The sequence below is a fragment of the Dasypus novemcinctus genome, chromosome 14 (genome assembly GCF_030445035.2).
Source record: "Dasypus novemcinctus isolate mDasNov1 chromosome 14, mDasNov1.1.hap2, whole genome shotgun sequence".
Classification (NCBI taxonomy): Eukaryota; Metazoa; Chordata; class Mammalia; order Cingulata; family Dasypodidae; genus Dasypus; species Dasypus novemcinctus.
The window spans coordinates 57,352,386-57,373,391 of NC_080686.1; the positions used below are offsets into that span (position 1 = coordinate 57,352,386).

The 21,006-nt window shown below is 35.2% G+C and overlaps 1 protein-coding gene across 1 annotated transcript in view; it reads left to right on the forward strand.

Moving 5' to 3' along the window:
• INTS8 (integrator complex subunit 8) overlaps window positions 1-21,006 on the forward strand; it is a 79,913-nt gene that overhangs the window by 11,190 nt on the left and 47,717 nt on the right. The window contains exons 8-14 of the mRNA XM_004474699.4: window positions 2,276-2,431; window positions 5,272-5,372; window positions 5,828-5,969; window positions 12,426-12,496; window positions 12,883-13,058; window positions 14,443-14,576; window positions 20,401-20,511. Of these exons, the coding sequence (XP_004474756.2) occupies window positions 2,276-2,431; window positions 5,272-5,372; window positions 5,828-5,969; window positions 12,426-12,496; window positions 12,883-13,058; window positions 14,443-14,576; window positions 20,401-20,511 (891 nt within the window). The remainder of the gene's footprint in view (window positions 1-2,275; window positions 2,432-5,271; window positions 5,373-5,827; window positions 5,970-12,425; window positions 12,497-12,882; window positions 13,059-14,442; window positions 14,577-20,400; window positions 20,512-21,006) is intronic.

Consider the following 21,006-nt stretch of genomic DNA (forward strand, 5'->3'; position numbering starts at 1 on the left):
CATTTCCCCAATGTTCAGATATTTAGGTTGTTTCAGGGTTTTGTTGTTGTTGTTTTTTTAATTAAAGAAGTTGTGGATTTACAGAATAATCATGCATAAAATACAGGCTTCCCATATGCCACCCTATTATTAACACCTTGCATTGGTGTAGAAGATTTGTTACAATTGATAAAACTGTGTTTTTATAATTATACTATCAACTATAGTCCCTGGTTTAACCTAGGGTTCACTCTGTACCCTAATAGTGTAAACATATACCATTTTAGGTTTTTATTATAAAACTGCATTATCTGTATCTCCAAGCAAAAACTTTAGTCTGGATTTTAGATACTTTTCAAGTTAGGTTCCTACAAATAGATTTACCATGTCAATGGGTATTAATTTTGTTTTAATTTTTAAAGAAGCTTTAGATTACATAAAAGTTACATAAAAAATATAGGGGATTTGCCAAATGCCCTACCCCCCAGTCCCTCCCATACTTTTCCCCATGAATAGCATCTTTGATTAGTGTGGTACATTTGTTACAATTGATGAACACATATTGAAGTATTGTTACTAACCATGGTCTTTACTTTACATTATGGTGTACTATTTTTTTTTTTTTTCCTGAGGTACTGAGCCCAGAGATTGAACCGTGGACCTTATATGTGGCAAGCTGGTGCTCAGCCACTTAAGTCACATCAGCTCCCCACGGTTTACTCTTTTTGCCATATAATTTTATAGGTTTTGATAAAACATTTAGTATCCTGTATCCTTGTCATGGAGAACAGTGTCCCAAAAACGGACCACATTGCCCCTATTCTTCCCTTTCCCCCTCAGAACTTCTGGTGATCATTACCTTTATGTCAGGGTTACAGGTTCTTCCATTACTAGGATAATAAGTCTACTTTAGTCCATAGTTGCGTTCTTCCCTTATGTTTGTTTATTCGTCAATCTTGAGGATTTAGTGATGATGATGCCCAGTATGTTTATGATTCAGAGGGGACTTAGAACATATGGTGCATATAGATGGAACTGTCTTGCTCCCAGTTGTAGGTACTCTCTTTTTTGGGATGGGCGTTGCCCATCCTCATCCTTTTGTTAGTTGTCCTGGGTGAATCTGATAGACTGGAAAGTAGATGTTGGCTGCAACTCTGCTGAGATTCAGGGCTCATTCAGCTTATGAACAGCCAGAAGATCTAAGTCCCTTGTTTTTTTGTTTTATTTTGTTTTGGTGTTAATGTTTTTAAAGACTATAATACATAAAACCAAAATTGCTTTCCAGGTATATTCTTCTCAGAGTCCTCCAGTCAGTAATTAGTGTAAAAAACAAACAGAAATAAATGTTGCTAATTTGGTGGGTGAAAATTAGTATCTTTTATAAATTTGTATTTCTGGTAAGGGTAAACTTTATATATTATTTGCATTTTCCTTTGTATGATTCAGACTACTGAATTTTTTTGTTGTGTTTTTTGTTTTATTTTCTTCAGACTGCTGAATTTTAAAGTATATACTTTGGTTTTTGTACACCCTAATGCCCAGTTAAATTCCCATTTCAATCTTTCTTCACCAGAGAAATTAATTAAATTACCTAAGATTTAACTTAGATCTATTCTAGACTCTTTGGGAACCCCCATTTTACTATGCCCAGGGACCTTTTCAGATTTCTAATTTTATGGCAATTCAGTTATAGTAATTTAAAACTCATTATTTTCTCAAATGTCTTTTAAAAGAATCTTTGGTAGAAGCATTTCTTTGCTGCTTCTCTCCCTCTACTCCTTTAAGTCTGCCCCCTTAAGTCTCTGACTACTTATATATATGTTTTGAAATTTAAACTTATTTTTAAACAGTGTTCACTTCTTAATTATTGTATTAATTGTCATATCTACTTGAAGTGGTAATGGTGCCTATCTTTTTTATGATGGCCTGAAAACTAAACCAGGGGTTAGCAAACTTTTCCTATAAAGGATCAGACAGTAAGTATTTTAGGCTTTGTTGGGCCACATGTGGTCTCTTGTCACATACACTATTTTTTTCTTTTATAACCTTTCAAAAATGTAAAAATTGTTCTTAGCTCAAGGGCTGTCCAAAAACAGGCCACAGGCTGGATTTGTCCTGCAAGCTGTAGTTTGCTAATCCCTCCTCTAAACCATTAACCTTTTTGGTGTTTTGTGGTTCCTCCAGCCCTGACTTAATCATTAGCGTTCTACTGTACTGTTAAAATACACTAAGTGGATGCTAGACTATTGTTTATATTACATTAATGGATAATGTTGTATACCCTCTTACTTTACAGATAGGTTCATTATCTCTTCATTGTACCATAGATGAGAAGCGGTTAGCTGGCTATTGTCAAGCATGTGATGTTCTTGTACCTTCTTCTGATAGTTCATCTCAACAATTGACTCCATATAGTCAAGTCCATATTTGTTTGAGAGCTTGCAACTATAAGGTAAGATGTATGATGGGGATGCAGTGATGTAGCTGTAAAGTTTTGAGAGCCAGTAAGAGCTGCGTTCAAATCCTGGCACAATGAGTTGTGTGATTTAGGGCAAGTCATTTAAACTGGCAAACTGACTATAAAATAGCAGTAATAATTATCCCATTTCATAAGATTCTTATGAGAATTAAGTGAGAAGTTGTAGTTTTATAAACTCTAAGGGAAAACACAGTACAGGTGTTAGTTCATTATTATTTACTATCCTTTTTTTTTTAAGATTTATTTCTTCCCCTCCTCCTCCCACATTGTCTGCTCTCTGCTCTCTCTGTCCTTTTGGTATGTGTTCTTCTGTGTCTACTTGTATTGTCGTCAGGCAGCACTGGGGATCTGTGTCTCTTTTTGTTGTGTCATCTTGCTTCGTCAGCTCTCAGTGTGTGTGGCACCACTCCTGGGTGGGCTGTGGTTTCACACAGGGCAGCACTCCATGCTCAGGGGCCACTCCTTGCATGGGGGTCACCCTTATGCAGGGACATCCCTGCGTGGGCCAGCACTCCTTTCACGCAGCAGCACTGCACGTGGGCCAGCTCATCACACGAGCCAGGAGGCCCTGGGTATCGAACCCTTGGACATTCTGTATGGTAAGCGGATGTGCTATCTGTTGAGCCACATCTGCTTCCCATTACTATCCTTTCTTAAAAGAAAGCATGGAGTTTGTCCATTTTAAATAAACTCTTAAGAAACTGTAAGTAAAACTTTTAACTTTTAAAGTTACAGATCGACAACTTTTAGTTTTATAGAGCCTGAAATACTCTGTCTGTCTTGAAAGTGTGGCTGTAGCCTCTGAGTATGGTAAGACCGAAGGAGAAAGCATAGCAGTTTTGGTAGGTCTGGCTGGTCTTGCCCCTGAGCCTAGCCATCATCTCAGTTTTAATCGCTTAAAGAGTTTAAATTAGCTTGTTGAGATCCCTTTTCTCCCTGTCCTACCTCTGCCTTGAGTATATAAGTTTAGTTTTATAATGAAAAATCTTTGGGAATTAAGAGTGCATGCTTTTGAAATCTTTATTGGAAAGCCTTCTTTCTAGAGAGTGAACAGTATTATTGTGCTGTTTAATTCAAATCAGGAGTCTTGAAATGACAAAACTGAAATATACTTTTAGTTTTGTATTTTCAAATAGGTTTTCAGCTCACCTTTATATCTCACTTTTCTTGTCTAGAGTTTAGTATTTTCTTCACAAAAAATAGATGAAAACAGAGGGTAGCTCTTCCCTTTCTCTCCTACCCCACCACCCCTCTTTTCAAACTCTGCTTTTCCCTAGGGAAAACAATTAAACTTTCCTGAACATATATTAGGAATACAGGTGAAATTTACCAGAGACTAGTGTTCTTTAATTTATATCTCCCTAGGAGGGGTTTATGGTGGGTTGGGATCAGTTATGGTAAGATACAGATTCTTTAAGAAGCTCACTGGAGTGATAAAACCTGTGTAAACAAGACCTTAGAATGTTCTCCCTACATAGGCATGTGTTACCCTGAATGTTATGAATTGCCAGCATGTATAAATCAGAAAATAGTGTAATGGGTCCCTAGGAAGGGAGAAATAGCAATTTTGTTGCAAGTGTGATATTTTTAGTGTAGTTATATAAACAGGAGTATGTATGTTAGAAAGCATCTTTAGCCTTTTATTTGAATTAGAGTCTCTGTATGAACTGTATAAAGTTTTGTGAAGCAGTAGTTGAACAGCTGTAACAAATATGTCTTTTCACACTTGGGAAATTGCTGTTTTTCCCCTATGTAGTGCCGCATTGCTCATGTTTTGCTCCTGAGGTAAAATAGTCATTGCTTTGTTTTTTTGAAACCACATTTGTGAGTACTTTTGTGATTAACTGCTCCCAGGAATTCTCTTCCTCATCTCCCTACATAATCACCCCTTCTCTCTCTCCTCTTCCATTCCTTGAGAAAGAGCTGAGAAATAGTCTGTATATAATGTGAGCATTTGAATGTAATAATATGAGTAATCCGCTAAATAATTATTTTAAGCCATTTTACTTTATTAGAATCATTTTTTAGCATTATTTTTTCCAGATGAATTATTTTTAATTAATTGCTTTTGTATTTTAAAAAGTTTGTTATGTGTTTAAAGTGAATGAGAAAAATATTTTGAATTTCTCTCTAGTAAAATAGTTGAGGAGCCCCTTCCTGATTGATTCTCCCCTCATCTCTCCTTTTGGATCCATGACCTTCAATTTAAAAAATAATAATAATAAGCTATTTTTACCCTTAACCTAGTTTAAAAACTTGAGAAGGGCAAGATTTTCCAGTAAGACATTTCTTTTTTTTTTTAAAGATGTTTTTCTCTCATTCCCCCCTCCCCCCATTGTCTGCTCCATTGTGTCCATTTGCTGTGTGTTCTTCTGTGTCCGCTTGCATTCTCAGCAGCACTGCTAATCTGTGTCTCTTTTTGTTGCTTTATCTTGCTGGGTCAGCTCTCTTTGTGTGCAGTGCCACTCCTGGGCAGGCAGCCTGCGCTGTTCTCACATGGGGAAGCTCTCCTTGCAGGATATACCCCCCTACGCAGGGGACACCCCTGTGTGGCATGGCACTCCTTGCATGAGGCAGCACTGTGCTTGGGCCAGCTCACCACATGGGCCAGGAGGCCCTGGGTTCAAACCCTGGACCTCCTGTATGGTAGGCAGATGCTCTATCAGTTGAGCCACATCCACTTCCCCATCCAGTAAGATGTTTCTATGATTTTCTTCAACTTATATTTTTTCATAGTAGAAAGATGTTTTTAAAGTAAGGAAACTTTGCTGTGATTTTTTAAAAATGAATGCAATGTTATATATGTGTTCTAGGAGGTAATAAAGATTTTCACTGAAGATAACTTAACCTTTAGTTTACCTGTCCAGTTCCGGCAATCAGTGCAAAGAGAACTCTTTCAGAAGGCTCAGTTGGGGTAAGTAAGTCAATTGAAAAATTACTTTTCGAGTTTTGAATAAAAAGAGTGAGGGCATTTCTGAGTTAGCAAGAACACACCTCTAAACTACCTACCAGTCTTAATAGTACTTTCATTTTCATTAATATAAGGGAAACTAACAGAACCAGAGGAGCTTCTTAATGGTCATCTAATTCATTTTTAAAGCTCTTGAAAAAAAAAAAATTTATACATAGCAGAATATTATTCTGCTGCCTAATCTGTAATCAGATGGTCCCTTAATAAATTTAAAACCATTCTGTTCTTGTTTTTTTTCCTCCCTTGACTTGGTACATGGGATATACTAGTGTGCTTGAATATCTTAAAATCTTGCCTCTCAAGAATAAATGACTCCTTCTTATGAATTTATTTTTGTAATATATACCTTTCTTTTTTAGTAAAAATAATATTAGTGGATCTACTTTTGTATTCTACAGAAATGAAGCTCTAGATGAAATCTGTTTTAAAATCTGTGCCTGTAACACAGTCCGAGATATATTGGAAGGTAGAACAATTAATGTTCAATTTAACCAGCTATTTCTTAGACCTAATAAAGAGAAAATAGACTTTCTTCTTGAGGTAAGACATTTTTCCCTCTTTTGATTTGTAATTTTACTTTAAGCTTACTAATGATCTCTTATTTGCCAAATCCAGCACCCACTTTTCAGGTTTCATCTGATTTACCTGTCTATGGCTGAGAGTTGACACTGGCGGACTACTCTCTTTGGCTTTGTATTCTAGTTAGCTCTGTACTGGTTCTTCTCCATGTTTCCTCTACCTCTTTTATTGGATTTTTCATTATCTTTCATTGACCTCTTTTCTGCTTTCCCTTTAGTATTTTTGTTTACAAATTCTTTCCTTGGCTCACTTATGTCATTTTTTATTCTCGTATAGAGCTTCCTTAATGACCTGTTTAGTAAAAATTCCAAACCATATCTCTAGCCTCTCATGTGAGCTCTAGAATCTATTTCTACTTAATCTTTCTACCTCTTTCTTTAGCATTCTTTAAATTGGGAAATGTAAGAGCCATTAAGAGAAGTACGTGAAGCACAAAATTCACCACAGATTTACAAAATACAACATTGTCAGCACTCAAGAAGCTGCTCTTATACTCTTTACCAAACCTTCTTCTGCTTCCCCTCGAGGAAACCACTGCCCTGACTTTTGTGATAATTTTTTGCTCTTCTTATAATTGTATTACTTTTATATACCTCCTGAAGAGTCTTTACTCTCTTTTTTTGAACTTTGTGTATAGTATATTCTTTGTCTTCTTTCACTCAGCATTAGATTTGAGATTTATTTAAGTTACTGTATGAATGGTTGTGTTTTTTGTTTTTTTTTTCATTGCTGTGAAGTGTTATAACCTTATATGACCATGCCACAATTTATTTGTCTATTCTTATGACAATGGACATTTGGATTGTTTACAATTTAGTAACTATGCATTTGTACATGTATCATTGTGCACATGTACATACCAGTTTGTCTGTGGTATATATCTACGTAAAGTGTGTCTGCAACATTTCTAGATGATATCAAAGTGGTTGTACCAATTTATATTCCCACGAGGATACATGAGAGTTCTCACTGGTCAACATCCTTACCGACACTTCGTGTTGTCAGATTTGCTTGTCAGGTGGTTTGTATAAAGGATCTCAATCCAGTTGTTCGTTTGTTTGTTGTTGTCGTTTTTTAGGAACTACTGGGACTGGGGATTGAACCCAGGACCTTGTGATGGGAAGCAGACACTCAGACCACTGAGCTGTACCCACTAACATTCAATCCAGTTTTAATTTACATTTCCCTTAATGCAGTGACTTTAACAACAGTTCATTTGTTTTTTGCTCCAATGAATTTTGTCTTTGGAGGTAACTGTTCCAAGTGTTATGCCTTGTTTTTCTACTGGATTGTCTTTTTTTAAATAATTATTTTATTTATTAATTCCTCCCCACTCCCTTGTTTGTGCTCACTGTCTGTTGGTCTTCCTTTTAGAAGGCATCAGAAACTGAACCTGGATTCCCCCATGAGGAAGGGAGGTCCTAATGGCTTGAGCCATCTCTGATCCCTGCTTTGTTGTATCTCTCATTATGTTTTCTTCCTTGTATCTCTTGTTGCGTCAGCTCACTGCACCCATCATGTCAGTTCGTTGTCTTGCTCGTCTGTTTTAGGATGCACTGGGAACCAAATCTGGGACCTCCCATGTGGTAGGCAGGAGCTCAATTGTTTGAACCACATCTACTCCCAGATCAGTGTATTTTGATATCAAGAGCAGGACATCCTGCTTTGTTTTTCATTGTTGTCTTGATTATTGTTGTTCTTTGGTTTTTCCATATAAATATTAGACTCAGATTGTCAAGTTCCACAAACAAACCTGTTGGTATTTTGTTGGGAATTGCATTAAATTTAAAAACCAATTTGGGAAGAATTTATATCTTTACAATATTGATGTTATAATCCATGAAGTGGTATGGTTTGTGATTAATTTAGGCATTCTTTAATGTCCTTCAGAGTTTTATACTTTTTTCCATAGACTTTTTTTTTAGGGTAGCAGGGGCTAGGGATTGAACCCAGGACCATGTACAATGGGAAGTCAACGGTCAGCCACTGAGTCACAGCGGTTTCCCTGAGTTGGTTTTTATCATTTCTTTTGCTGCTTGTTTGTTTTTGTTTTTTTCAGGAGGCACCAGGATCCGAACCTGGACCTCCCATGTGGGAGGTGGGCACTCAACTACTAGAGCCACATCTATTCCTTTCCCCATAGACTTTTTTAAGATTTTTCCTATGGACTTAAATAGTTTATGCATTGGTATGAGGTACAATTGAACTTTGTGTAATGATTTTGTACCTAACAACTTTGCTCCACTCTTAAAATTCTAATTTATCTGTGAATTAATTTGTTTTTCTAATTACACAGTTTTCATCTGTGAAGAATGAATTTTGGCATTTCCTTTTCTAGTTTACTTTTTATTTTACTTGTTTCTGTTGTGTTGACTATTCAGTACAGTGTTTAGTAGAAGTGGCAATTGTGGGCAGGCATAGGATCTCATTCCAAGTCTCAGAAGGAAAGTTTACACTGTTTCACCATTAGGAATGATGTTTTTTTGTAGATTTTTTGGTAGAATATCCTAACCAGATAGAAAGTTCCCTTCTATCCTTATTTTGGTAGGAGGTTTTTGTTTGTTTGTTTGTTTGTATTAAATCATGGATGAGTTTTAGAGTTAATTAAATGCTTTTCTTATGTCTATTAAGATGTTAATGTGGTGAAGTATGTAAATCAGATTTTCAAGAGTTAAACTACTTTTGCATATCTGGAATAAACCGAGCTAGATGATGATCTTTTTGAATATAGCTGAATTTGGTTTGTTAATATTTTAAGATTTTTTACATTGATGTGTAAGATTGATGTATATGTATTTTTCTTGTCCTGTTTTGGTATTTAAGTCATGTGTGCCTCATAAATAAATTAGGTCTTATATCTTCTTTTCTCTTTTCTGGAAACGTTTGTATAAAAGTAGGTTCATTGCCTCTTTCAGTGTTTGATAGAATTCAGCAGTGAGGCCATCTGGAGATTCTTTGGTGTAAGAAGATTTTTGATATTGAATTTTGTCTTTGATTATAGGGCTTTTTTCTTTGGTCTTATATTAGTTTTGAGAACTTATTTTATAGGAACTTGTCCACTTCATCCACATTTTAAAATTTATTAGTGTTACGATTTTTCATTATCTTTTTAATGTTTACAGCATCTATAGAAAGGTTCCTTATTTCATTTTCTTTTTAATTAAATAAGCTTTTTTTTAGTGAGGTGAAACTCACATAACATAATTTAACCATTTTTAAAGCAAACACTTCAGTGGCATTTGGTACATTCACAGTATTATGGAACCGCTACCTCCTATCTAGTTCCAGACATTTCATCACCTCAAAAGGAAACTGTTACGCAGTAAGCAGTTACTTTCTGTACCCTCTACCCCCAGCTCCTGGCAACCACCAGTCTGCTTTCTATTTCTATGGATTTTCCTATTCTGGATTTTCATATAAATGGAATCTACGATATATGACCTTTTATGTCCGGTTCTTTAACTTAGCATAATGTTTTCAAGGTTTATCCATGTTGTCATGTGTATCAATACTTTATTTTTTTTCATGATTGAATAATACACCACCATATATATGCTTAGATATACTATTGTTTAATTTAAATAACTTTTAAAGATAATAATTATATACTAATTATATTTTCATTTTGTCTCCTTATGAATATGTGGGGAGGAATCCTAACCTAAACCCACAGAAAAGTTTAGATAATGGTGCAGATGATGATACTCTCTATTCGGATCAAATAGTAACATTTTGCTATATTTGCTTCATATCTTTTTATGTGTATTAAGAAACAAAGTATTCTAGATACTGTAGAAAACCTTCCTGCCATTTCCTGCACAGTGGTATCTACTATGCTAATGCCGATTGGTATTCTTCCTTTCTGTGTTCTTGTACCTTTATTGTGTATTTATATATTCATAATATATAATGCTGTTGTGTGTCAGGAACTCTTGTAGGCACCAAGAATATAACAATAAAACAAAAATTCTTCCATTCATGGAGCCTGCATTCTAGGTCAGCATAGGTATATGTTGATTTTTTTTTTTGTTACTGTAATACATTATTCATATTATTAAATATACTGTCTATCTTCTTATCAATGAATAGACACTGAAATTTGTTTTAGATTTTCTCTGTTATCTTTAAGTGAGCATCGTTTCTCATCTTGCTAGGTTATATATCTAGAAATAGAATTGCTGGGTTGTAAAGTATTTTTATATTCAGTTCAATTCAAGTATTTCAACAAGTATTTCTATCAGAAATACTTCTTTTCTGTTACCTGTCACCCTTCCAGGTATGAAGCTAGTAACCACCATATCTCTCTCTCTCTCATTCTCACATTCAGTTTGATCACAAGTCCTAATGATTCCCTGTCACTGTTCTTTAATTCATGTTGTCATTTCTCCTGTAGTTTTATGAAATCACTTTGTAACTGGTCTTTTATTCTTCTTCCTTTCTAGTTCATCCCCACAACCTGTTTTATTTTATTTTATTTTATTTTGTTCTGTTTAAAAACTTTGTCTTATTTTCTATTTCAAACGGACATAAAGCTTATATTGTTGGCTCTCCTTTGTCTGTAGAATATTTTGTGTGGTTTTCAGGGACCTTATGATCTTGCTTTTCAGTCCAGCCTACTTGTTTCTGTGTGCTTTTTTTTGGAGGTGGGGAGGTGAGAGGTGAAATGTATTTTCCTGCTTCCAGGAATGATCAAAGAATATATTCCTCTTGGTTGCCACCTTTTGCAAAGCTATCCCAGCTCCCTAATTCCACTTCTTTTTCCTGTTCCTTTTTGAGCTTGCTTTAATTTTTTAATTAAAATTAAATTGTGATTTTTTTCCCCCCACTCTTTAATCTCAGGTGATAAGCTCATCATGAGCGGAACCTGTCTTTTCTATATATGTGCCCTATTACCTAACATAGGTAAAAGTTCAACAATAGACTAGGTCATTGATAAAATGAGAGAATATTTTGCTGGTTGGTTGGTTTTATCATTAGAATGCTTCCTTTTGTAAATAATTTAAAACTTGAAAACTTGACTTTATTACCTATTTATTTTTGTTCATTTTTATTTTTGCTTAGCATACAGATATATCATTTTTTGTTTGCTTGTCAGAATTTAATATGTATTCCTTAAGTTGTTAACACCATTGCACATAAATACTCTCTCTCTGTAGGTGAATAAATAATCTATTATGAAAGGAAATTTGATGATTATTTACCATAATAGATACATATGGTAGCAAACTTAATAGAAATTTATGTATAGAGTAAGAGTATGAGAATGTTAGTACTTCATACCATGTGATGTTCTCATGTGATTTAAACAGATACATTGGCCTGTTAGTCAGAAAGTGGTTTCTGGGCATAGTACTTTTTTAAACTGTTTTACTTTTTTGTGTGTGACAGCTTTATTGAGATATAATTCACATACTGTACAGTTTACCCATTTTAATGGTTAGTATATTTAGAGAGTTGTGCAGCCGTCACCACAATTAATTTTAGAACATTTCACCACCCTGAAAAGAAACCTCATACCCAGTATCATTCACCCCTTTCCCCTGGTATGCTCAGCCCTAGACAATTATTAATCTGCTTTTGTTACTATATTTGCCTGTTTTGGACATTTCATATAAACAGAGTCATACAACATATGGTCCTTTGTGACTGACTTCTTTTACTTAGCATAATTTCATATTATAGTGATCAGTGCTTCATTATTTTTTTGTGGCTGAGTAATATTCCATTGTATGGATATACCATATTTTGTGTTACCCATTCATCAGTTGACGGACATTTGGGTTTTTCCCTTTTAATTTTGGCCTATTATGAATAATAATGGTATGATTATTCTATAATTTGTGTGTAAATAGCATATTTTAGAATATTTGATAACATCTTGAGGTTACAGACTTTTATACTAATTATATTTTTATTTTGGCTCCTTATAAATAATATGTGGGGAGGAATCCTAACCTAAATGAATAAACTCAGAATAATATTATGAGATATTATTTGTAGATAACTAACACCTTGATTACAAGTTTTATTCTCCAGTTTAAGTGTTTATTTTTTGAAGCTTGGTTATCTTCTTAACCATTCATTAGCTATTATCAATCATTTTTTTCAGCCATCTAGATGAATCCTCTCACTTTTCTGACAGGAGCTACTGATTACTAACGTTGATCACTTAATATAATTTGGTAACATCTTAAATTCTGGGAGAACTCTAGAGTGTACTAAATAGGTTATTTTTATTACATATTCTTACTTGCAGTTGTTGAAAGATCATATTCTCCACCCTCTCACCATAATGGATTCATATTCTTTGGTCTTAATACAAGGAAAGTTTGGTTATTTTTAATGCTAAACTTTTCAAACTATAATGTACTATTTTTAAATGAGCAATATTGAAATAAAAATTACTCAAATTCTTAGGTATGCTCAAGATCAATTAATTTAGAAAAAGCTTCAGAGTCTTTGAAAGGAAACATGGCTGCTTTTCTAAAGTAAGTGTCTTTCTTGTTTTACCAACTTTGAACTTAGTATTCTATGGAAATTATCCTTTATTATTTGTCTTTACATATATGTCCTGCATATATAAAACTGGGCAGTAACTGGTATTAGACAACCAGATCTGAACAATAAGTTCTCATCTGTGTAGCAACACGTAACTTTAGGATCATATAAGTTACTTTGCTCTTATGTACTGTGGCATTCATGTCAGAATTTTAAATAAGCACCAGAGGGGAAATTTTTAATTTATTTCAAAGTCTTATGCAATTTATGAGATGGTAGATTTTTTTAATGACTTAGTAATAATTTATTGATATGGTTGTTTTTCCCAAACTAAACTAAACATTTTTTTGTTCTATAATATTTCTTACCAATCTAGGAATGTGTGTCTGGGGTTGGAAGATCTGCAGTATGTTTTCATGATTTCTTCACATGAACTTTTCATTACATTGTTGAAAGATGAAGAACGAAAGCTACTTGTTGATCAGATGAGGAAGAGATCCCCTAGAATAAATCTGTGCATTAAACCTGTAACTTCATTTTATGATATCCCAGGTTAGATCTCTAGTCTGCTAGCTAAACCATTGGCACATTTTGCCCCTCTCTTCAAGTTAACATGGAATTATATTTAAGAATGCCTCTTTATTCTAGTTTATACATTATATCAGTAATTTATAGAAATTTACCTGTGTTCATGTTTGTGTATACTCAGTTAAGTTCTGGGACTTTGCTGAGTCTGTCTAACAGAGATTTAGGTCTAGATAACATAAAAAAAATTTTAGTTGGGAAAACAGATGAGTTTAGCTCTGCTGTTAATATGTTCTTAGAGTTTAGGAAAATAGGGGAGTGGGGTGAGGAGTGATTAAGGATATCTGGAACTGAAAAAATATTGGAAGTACAAGAACTTTTATTTGTTTGACTTTTGTTTAAACTTTCATACTGAACATATTGATAACCATGAACTCAAATACAGACTTTCATGCTTTTTAACCTATATTACTTTGATCCTGTCTGGTGACTACATATCCGTCTTTGGCAACATTACCATTTTTGCCTTATCTGTTTGATGATGTTCTTCTATTTTTGCCCTCAATATAGTGCTGTTCTCTAATAAGAGAAATGTGCTTCAAAACTTAATGTAGAAGAGACAGTAAATTTTATTTGGATTAACAGCAAAACTTTAGCTGTTTTGACTCTCACTAAATTTAATCTGGTTAACTCTAGTTGTAAAGGAAAAGAATAATAGAGGCCTGAAAATGCATTATTGAAGACTATACCTGAAAGCCTAGGTATAATTAGGGATTTTCCTGATCATTTGTTGGTTCTCTGAGAAAGGCCTCCTCTTCTACCCTAAAAAATACGAATGTTTAATGCTTTTAATAATGTGTTACGTTAAGTAAGAGGCTGTTTATGTAAGTTACCTCTTTCCATATAGTCTGCATAGTTCTTTCCATGAACCAATTATTGATTCCTACCTTTGTTTATATTTCCACTGTCTTTATTTATTAAATTCACTCGAGGAATGAATATGGCTCAAGCATTTGAGTACCTGCTTCCCACATGGGAGATCCCAGGTTGGGTTCCCAGTGCCTCCTAAAAAAGCAAACAACAAGGAAAACACTAAAAAACCAACTCAAGGAGCACCAGTATGGCTCAGTGGTTGAGTGCTGGCTTCCCACATACAAGGTCCTGGGTTCAATCTCTGGCTCCCGGTACCTCCAAAAAAATCATTCATTTAGGAAATGATTTGGGTTTCTCCATGAAGATAAGGTTAATAAATAATTTACATTATGTTTAATGATTGTTTCCTAAAATAACAGCTACTTTTAACTTATAGATTGTATACTTATACATCTTTTATCGAATTGTCATTCTCAGATAAATTTCTGTGTACATTTTAATTAAGTTATTATTGAAATAGAAATGTTTCCTTTCTTAGCTTCAGCTAGTGTCAATATTGGCCAGTTGGAGCACCAACTAATATTGTCAGTGGATCCTTGGAGGATTCGACAGATTTTAATTGAATTACATGGTATGACATCAGAGCGCCAATTCTGGACAGTGTCTAATAAGGTAAGAAACACTCTGTTAAGAACAGATAAGAAAACTACACTTGTTTTCTGTGTCATTTAATAGAAGAGTTGTTCCCTGAACTTTTTGAGAATAAGGACCCCTTTTTGTATGTCAAAAATTATAGAACCTTTATATGACAGTAATTACATTTTTAATCTCTATTGAGAGAGGAAAAATAAAATGTCAGAACAGTGTACTATTAAAACCAGTAACATTTAAAAATGAGTTTATATTCCATTTATTGTCATAGTATCTCCATGCATTTTAAATATAGCTGTAAATATATGCAGTCTATGGCTAATATTTGCTGGGTTCTGTATAGAGTTTTTTGTGGGTTATTTTGTCATTTTTGTTTTTAATGCCCTCTTGAATATAAAACCTATAGCTTGGAACCACTTCATTAAAAGTTATTTATAGAACATTTTGGGCTTTAGATGTTCTTTTAAAGTTCCTAGCTAACTTATTTACCTTTTTCTGAGGTTATCTATTTCAAATTTTCCAGCAGAGAACATGCATATGAAACAGCTTTTAAAATATCATTTCATAATATTGCTAAATTATATGCAAGAAAGTGGATAAAATGGACAATTTTGTGGTATCTGAATAAAAATTAAAACAACAAAAATCACTTGAGAGGAATGTAGGTAAAGATACATGAGAACTAACCTACAGATACAGAAAAAATTAAAGTAATATGGCAGTGCTGCTAACTACTTGCCTCTTTTCCCTTTGCTGAAGATATGATGCAGTAGCCAGAAATTCATACATATTTTATAGGATTTAAACACATTCAGTGAAATGAAAAATTGTTTTGAACATTAGTTAGGCTTTTTAATATTGATGTTATTATTAGCACTTATCTTTATAGATCAGGAAATATAGCATAATAGTTACAAGAGGGAGTTGTGGGACTAAATGCCTAAATTTCAGTCCCAGCTCCTTACTTGTTAGGGGTATAATTTTGGGCACGTTACTTCTCTGCGCTGCAATTTTCTTATCTGTAAAATGGGTGTAATAGTATGCAGGTCACAGCATTGTTGTGAGGATCATATGAGTTAATATGAGTAAAATTAGAACAGGGACTAGCCCAGAATAAATGTTAATTATTAAGATTATTAAAGTAATTTTAACCTTATGGAATTTTTTTCAAATCTTTTATTTTGAAATAATTTCAAACTTACAGGATAGTTCCATTTCAAAAATAGTACAAACACCATACAGACAACTCCCATTATTCCCACCCCCCCAGATACTTATATCCTCTAATTCTAAAGTTTTGCCACCTTTGCTCTGTCTGTCTGTCCATCCATCCATCTATCTTCTGAACATTTGAGAGCAGTTGGCTCACATCGTATTTCTTGAACACATAACACTTCCATGTACATTTCCTCAGAACAAGGATATTCACTTGTATAAATCACCTTAGTGCAGTTAGCAAGTTCAAGAAATTTAACATGATTATGAGGCTTATATTCTAGTCCTGATAATTTCCTTCTGAGCCTTTCTTCCTCCATTCTTAGATTCCTTTCAGTATCATGTCTTGCATTTAATTGTCAATATCTCTTGGTTTCTCTCTTTTTTTTAAATTGTGGAAATATATAAATACTACAAAAATCTTCCCATGCCAATTCCTCCCAAGCATACCATTCAGTTGGACTAATCACATTCACGTTGTTGTAGTCCCCTCACCATCATTCATGACATTGATTACCGTTTCTCTTCACCCCAAATAGAAACTCTAATTTTGCCTTTTATTTTTAAAGATTTATTTATTTATTTATTTCTCTCCCCCCAGTTGCCTGCTCTGTGTGTCCATTCGTTGTGTTCTTCTGTGACCACTTCTATCCTTACTAGCAGCACCTGGAATCTGTGTTTCCCCCTGTTCTGTCATCTTATTGTGTCAGCTCTCCGTGTGTGCGGCACCATTCCTGGGCAGGCTGCACTTTCTTTCGCGCTGGGTGGCTTTCCTTACGGGGCACACTCCTTGCACGTGGGGCTTTCCTACGCGGGGGACACCCCTGCATGGCAGGGCACTCCTTGCACGCATCAGCACTGTGGGTGGGCCAGCTCCAACGGGTCAAGGAGGCCCGTGGTCTGAACCACGGACCTCCCACGTGGTAGGCAGATGCCCTATCCATTGGGCCAAGTCTGCTTCCCTAATTTTGTTGTAATTCCTCATTGCCCCTTTCCCCCACCCTTGGTAACCTGATACTTTGGGTATCTATAAATTTGCATATTCTTTGATATTTTCTTTGTCGTTACCATGGGGCTGATATTTAACATCCTAAGTCTATAACAGTCTCTACCTTGATACCCCCTTAACTTCGATATTATATACACATTGTGTTTGTGTATCCCTCTGTCCCTCTACCTTTATGTAGTTCTTATCACAAGTTATGTTTATACATTATCATTCCAAAACCACTGATTTATTTTACAGTAATATTGGTATTTGTCATTTACCTATATCACTATCTTTACAGGAAATCTTTACTTCTTCATGTGTAATCAGTTGTCTAGTGTTCTTTTCTTTCAACCTGCAGAACTCTCTTTAGCATTTTGTGTAAGGCTGGCTGGTAAGGTGGTGACAAAGTCCCTCAGCTTTTTTTTTATTTGGGAATGTCTTCGTCCCTGCTTCTATTTTGAAAAAAAGTTTTACCAGATATGGAATTCTCGGTTGGCAGGTTTTTGCTTTCATTACTTTAAATATGTCTTCCCACTGCCTTCTTGCCTTCATGGATTCTGATGAAAAATTGATACTTAATTTTGTTGAGGTTCCTTTGAATATACCTTGCTTCTCTCTTGCTGCTTTCAGCATTTAGTAATTTGATTATAATGTGGCACAATGGGGGTATATTTGGGTTTATCCTCTGTGGGGTTGGGGAGCATCTTTGATGTGTATTTTCATGTCTTTTGTTAAATTTGGGAAATTTCAGCCATTATTTCTTTTAATATTTTCTCCCTTCTTTTTTCTTCTGGGGCTCCCACAATTTGATTATTGGTGTGTTTGATGATGACTCTTGATTCCTCTGTTAGCCCATTGTTTTTTTAAATGAGAGCGATTTTGGGTTTAACAGAAGAATCATGCATAAAATACAGGATTCCTATATACCACCCACCCTATTATTAACCCTTGCATTGGTGTGGTACATTTGTTACAATTGATGAAAGCATGTTTTTATAATTATAGTATTAACTAGTACACTTTTCTTCATTCTTCCTGCTCTTCACACTGGATGATTTCAGTTGTCTTATCTTCATGTTCAGTGATTGTCCTGCTAGCTCCAGTCTGCTGTTGAACCCTCTAGGGAGTCTGTTTGTTTGTATGTTTGTTTGTTTGTTTGTTTGTTTTAAAAGAATGAATGTTAATGCTCCAAAATGGAAGAAAAACACAAGATTGAGTTAACCACAGAAGTAACTAACCCACAGATTCAAAAACAAAACAAGTCCTAAATAGGATAAATAAAATAAGCCTTTAAGGGAGTTGAGTTGAACTGTCTTCTTGCAGTTGTAGATACTCTCTGTTTTTTTGGATAGTCATTGTCCATCATCATCCTTTTGTTGGTTGTCTTGGGTGAGTCTGATGAACGGGACAGTAGTGTTGGCTGCAACTTTGCTGAGATTGAGGGCTCAACCAGCTTTTGAAAAGCCAGAAGATTTAAGTCTCTGGGCACATATTTAATGGGGATAGTGTTAATTATGAATTCAAATAAAAGGGGCAGAAGAACCAAGTGTAGGAAAATTATAACTGAGTCTAACATTGTTACATTGGGGAAATAGGTTATCATATATTCCAAGGTATGGTCCACTGGCAGGGTACCAATTTCCTGAGCTTGTCTGTACTGCCTGTAGTATCCAAATGTCTCTGGAGCCCTCAGGAGTCCCCCTGCATGAGGCACTTTTTTTCTGTGGCAGTCTGAGATTTTCCTGAGATATGCATTAACCTAACCTTTGGAATGACCTCCCAACTCACTTTGAAATGTGTTAGGTGTAAAAACCCATTTGTGTTTAATATTTCCCCCTTTTGGTCAAGGTCATTTTCCAAATACATCACTAGATGGTGCTTGGTAATAATCCCTCCATGCCAGGGAGGCCCATCCCTGGCACTTATGTCTCTCATGCTGGGAGGAATGCAGTGAGCTTATATGCTGAGTTTGGTTTAGTCAAGGGAGTTTTAAAATTCAGTTACTGTATTCTTCAGCTCTGTTTGGTTCCTGTTAATAATTTCCATCTCTCTATTGTTATTCTCTTTGTTTTCCATTTGTCACTTTCCTGACTTTCTTTAGTTTTTTGATCCTGTTTTCCTTTATCTTTGAGCATATATAGGACCATTTTTTAAAAGTCTTTGGAATATCCAAGGTCTGATCCTCATTCATGGTTTCTAATGCTTTAATCATCTCCTTTGCCTACACTATTACTTCCTGTTTCTTACCATGCTTTGTAAGTTTTTGTTGAAACTTGGACATTTTTATATTTTAAGGTGTTATCACTGGAAATTGGATTCTAAGGGATCTGTTCCTTAAGCTTGTATCCAGCTAATGTTATAAAAGAGCTTTCTTTGAATGCCAGGAGCTAACAAAAATAAAAGTAAAAAGAAGGAAGAAAGGAAAACACCTTCCCCAGTCTTTGCAGATTGATTTGTGCAAAGTTTCTCCTTTAGAGCTCATCCATATAGAATTTAGAATATGATTCTAGGCTAAAGTGTAGGGGCTTTGCTGCTACTTTCTGCACATGTCTTATCTTGAGAATTCACGTTTGGCCCTAAACCCATTTAGGTGGATAAGAATGTCCCATCTTCCCTAATAGTTTCCTCATGGTCCCGAGTTACTTCACTATGTCTTACAACCAGCAATCCCTTGCCCCAGGCAGCATGACTTGACTGCTCTTCCACAGCATTCTGTAGGAGAGCTTGGGATGCTGCCTTCTACATGTAGATCAGGTTCTGGGAAGGTGAATCTCTAAGGCCACCACCAGACTGATTGTGCAAGACATGTGTGCTTCCACTAGGTGCATGAGGGTTATTCTTCTTCAGAAACCAGGACCAGGGATCTGCCCAGGAGCAATGGCTGACTCTGTGCCTAGCTGTTGTAGCTTGGGGAGGGGCTAGCCAGGACTCCAGAGATCCTGTCACTTATCAAGTGGCCCTGTTACTACAGACCTTACCTATTTTCTGGAGCTATGAGAAAGATGTTTCTGCCATTTCTTAATCTTTGAGGGAACAGAGCCCTGAAGCTTCTCATTCCACCATCTTGATTGCTTGTATAGCCAAGCTATTGATGAAAGTAGAAGAAATAGGAATCAATGAATCGTATTCAATTATTTAAAACAAAGAATAGTTTTACCACTTCTTCTGGTCCATGATAAATAAAGGGAAGTTTCCAGAAAAAAATCAACAAGTAGGTAGGCATGACTAAAAATGGGGAAGAAAGCTTATTTTAGAACTTATTTTGAAAGCCAGATGCATTCTTTGACATATTGATGTTACAGTATGGTACTAGAGCAATAATCTAATATAATTTGCATGCCCTGTATCCTAACCCCATTCCACTTCTACCCTCTGGATTTTAAAAGACAAAATTAATGTTTTTTTCCTTCCTTCTTGAGAAAGTTCCATTCTATTTAATTAATTATTACTACTTCATTATAGTAAATGTGTTTATTTTGATTAGCATATTGTTATGGCTGTCATTGTCCTTTCTTAAAATTGAACTCTGTATGATTGGCTTTTTTGTTTTAATGTAATTGAAGATTATTGAAAGCTTCTCATAGATTTGGCTCTCTCACTGTAGGTTTATGTGTATTTATGTATTTTTATTTCTTCTAGTGGGAAGTACCTACTGTTTATAGTGGTGTTATCCTGGGAATTAAAGACAGTTTAACAAGAGATTTGGTTTACATTCTCATGGCAAAAGGTTTGCATTGCAGTACTGTTAAGGTGAGTGAAAATGGACATCAACTGCTGGTTAAGAATATGTTTCAGTAGTTTTTAGCATGAAGTCAGGAATCAGAACCTGTTATTTTTTCCTGATATTAAAGTCACAGCCACAGTCATAGGCCTAATAGGATATTTCTAAAGGTTTTTTTGGTTTGTTCTCTTTCCTTTACCCTTGTAACTATACCATAGTCTTGAATCTATGGATACTGCTTTCTGTCTTTTTATTTTTTTTTTAATTTTTAATTTTTTAAAGATTTATTTCACCCCACCCCCTGTTGTTTGCACTTGCTGTGTTCATCGTGTGCTTGTCTTCCTTTTTAAGAGGGACTGGGAACTAAACTTGGGACCTCCCAGGTGGGAGGGAGATACCTAATTGCTTGAGCCACCTCTGCTCCCTGCTTTGTTGTGCCACTCGTTATGTTTTCCTCCTTGCATCTCTTGTTGCGTCATTTTGTTGCATCAGCTTGCCACGCCAGCTTGCTGTCTTGCTTGCTG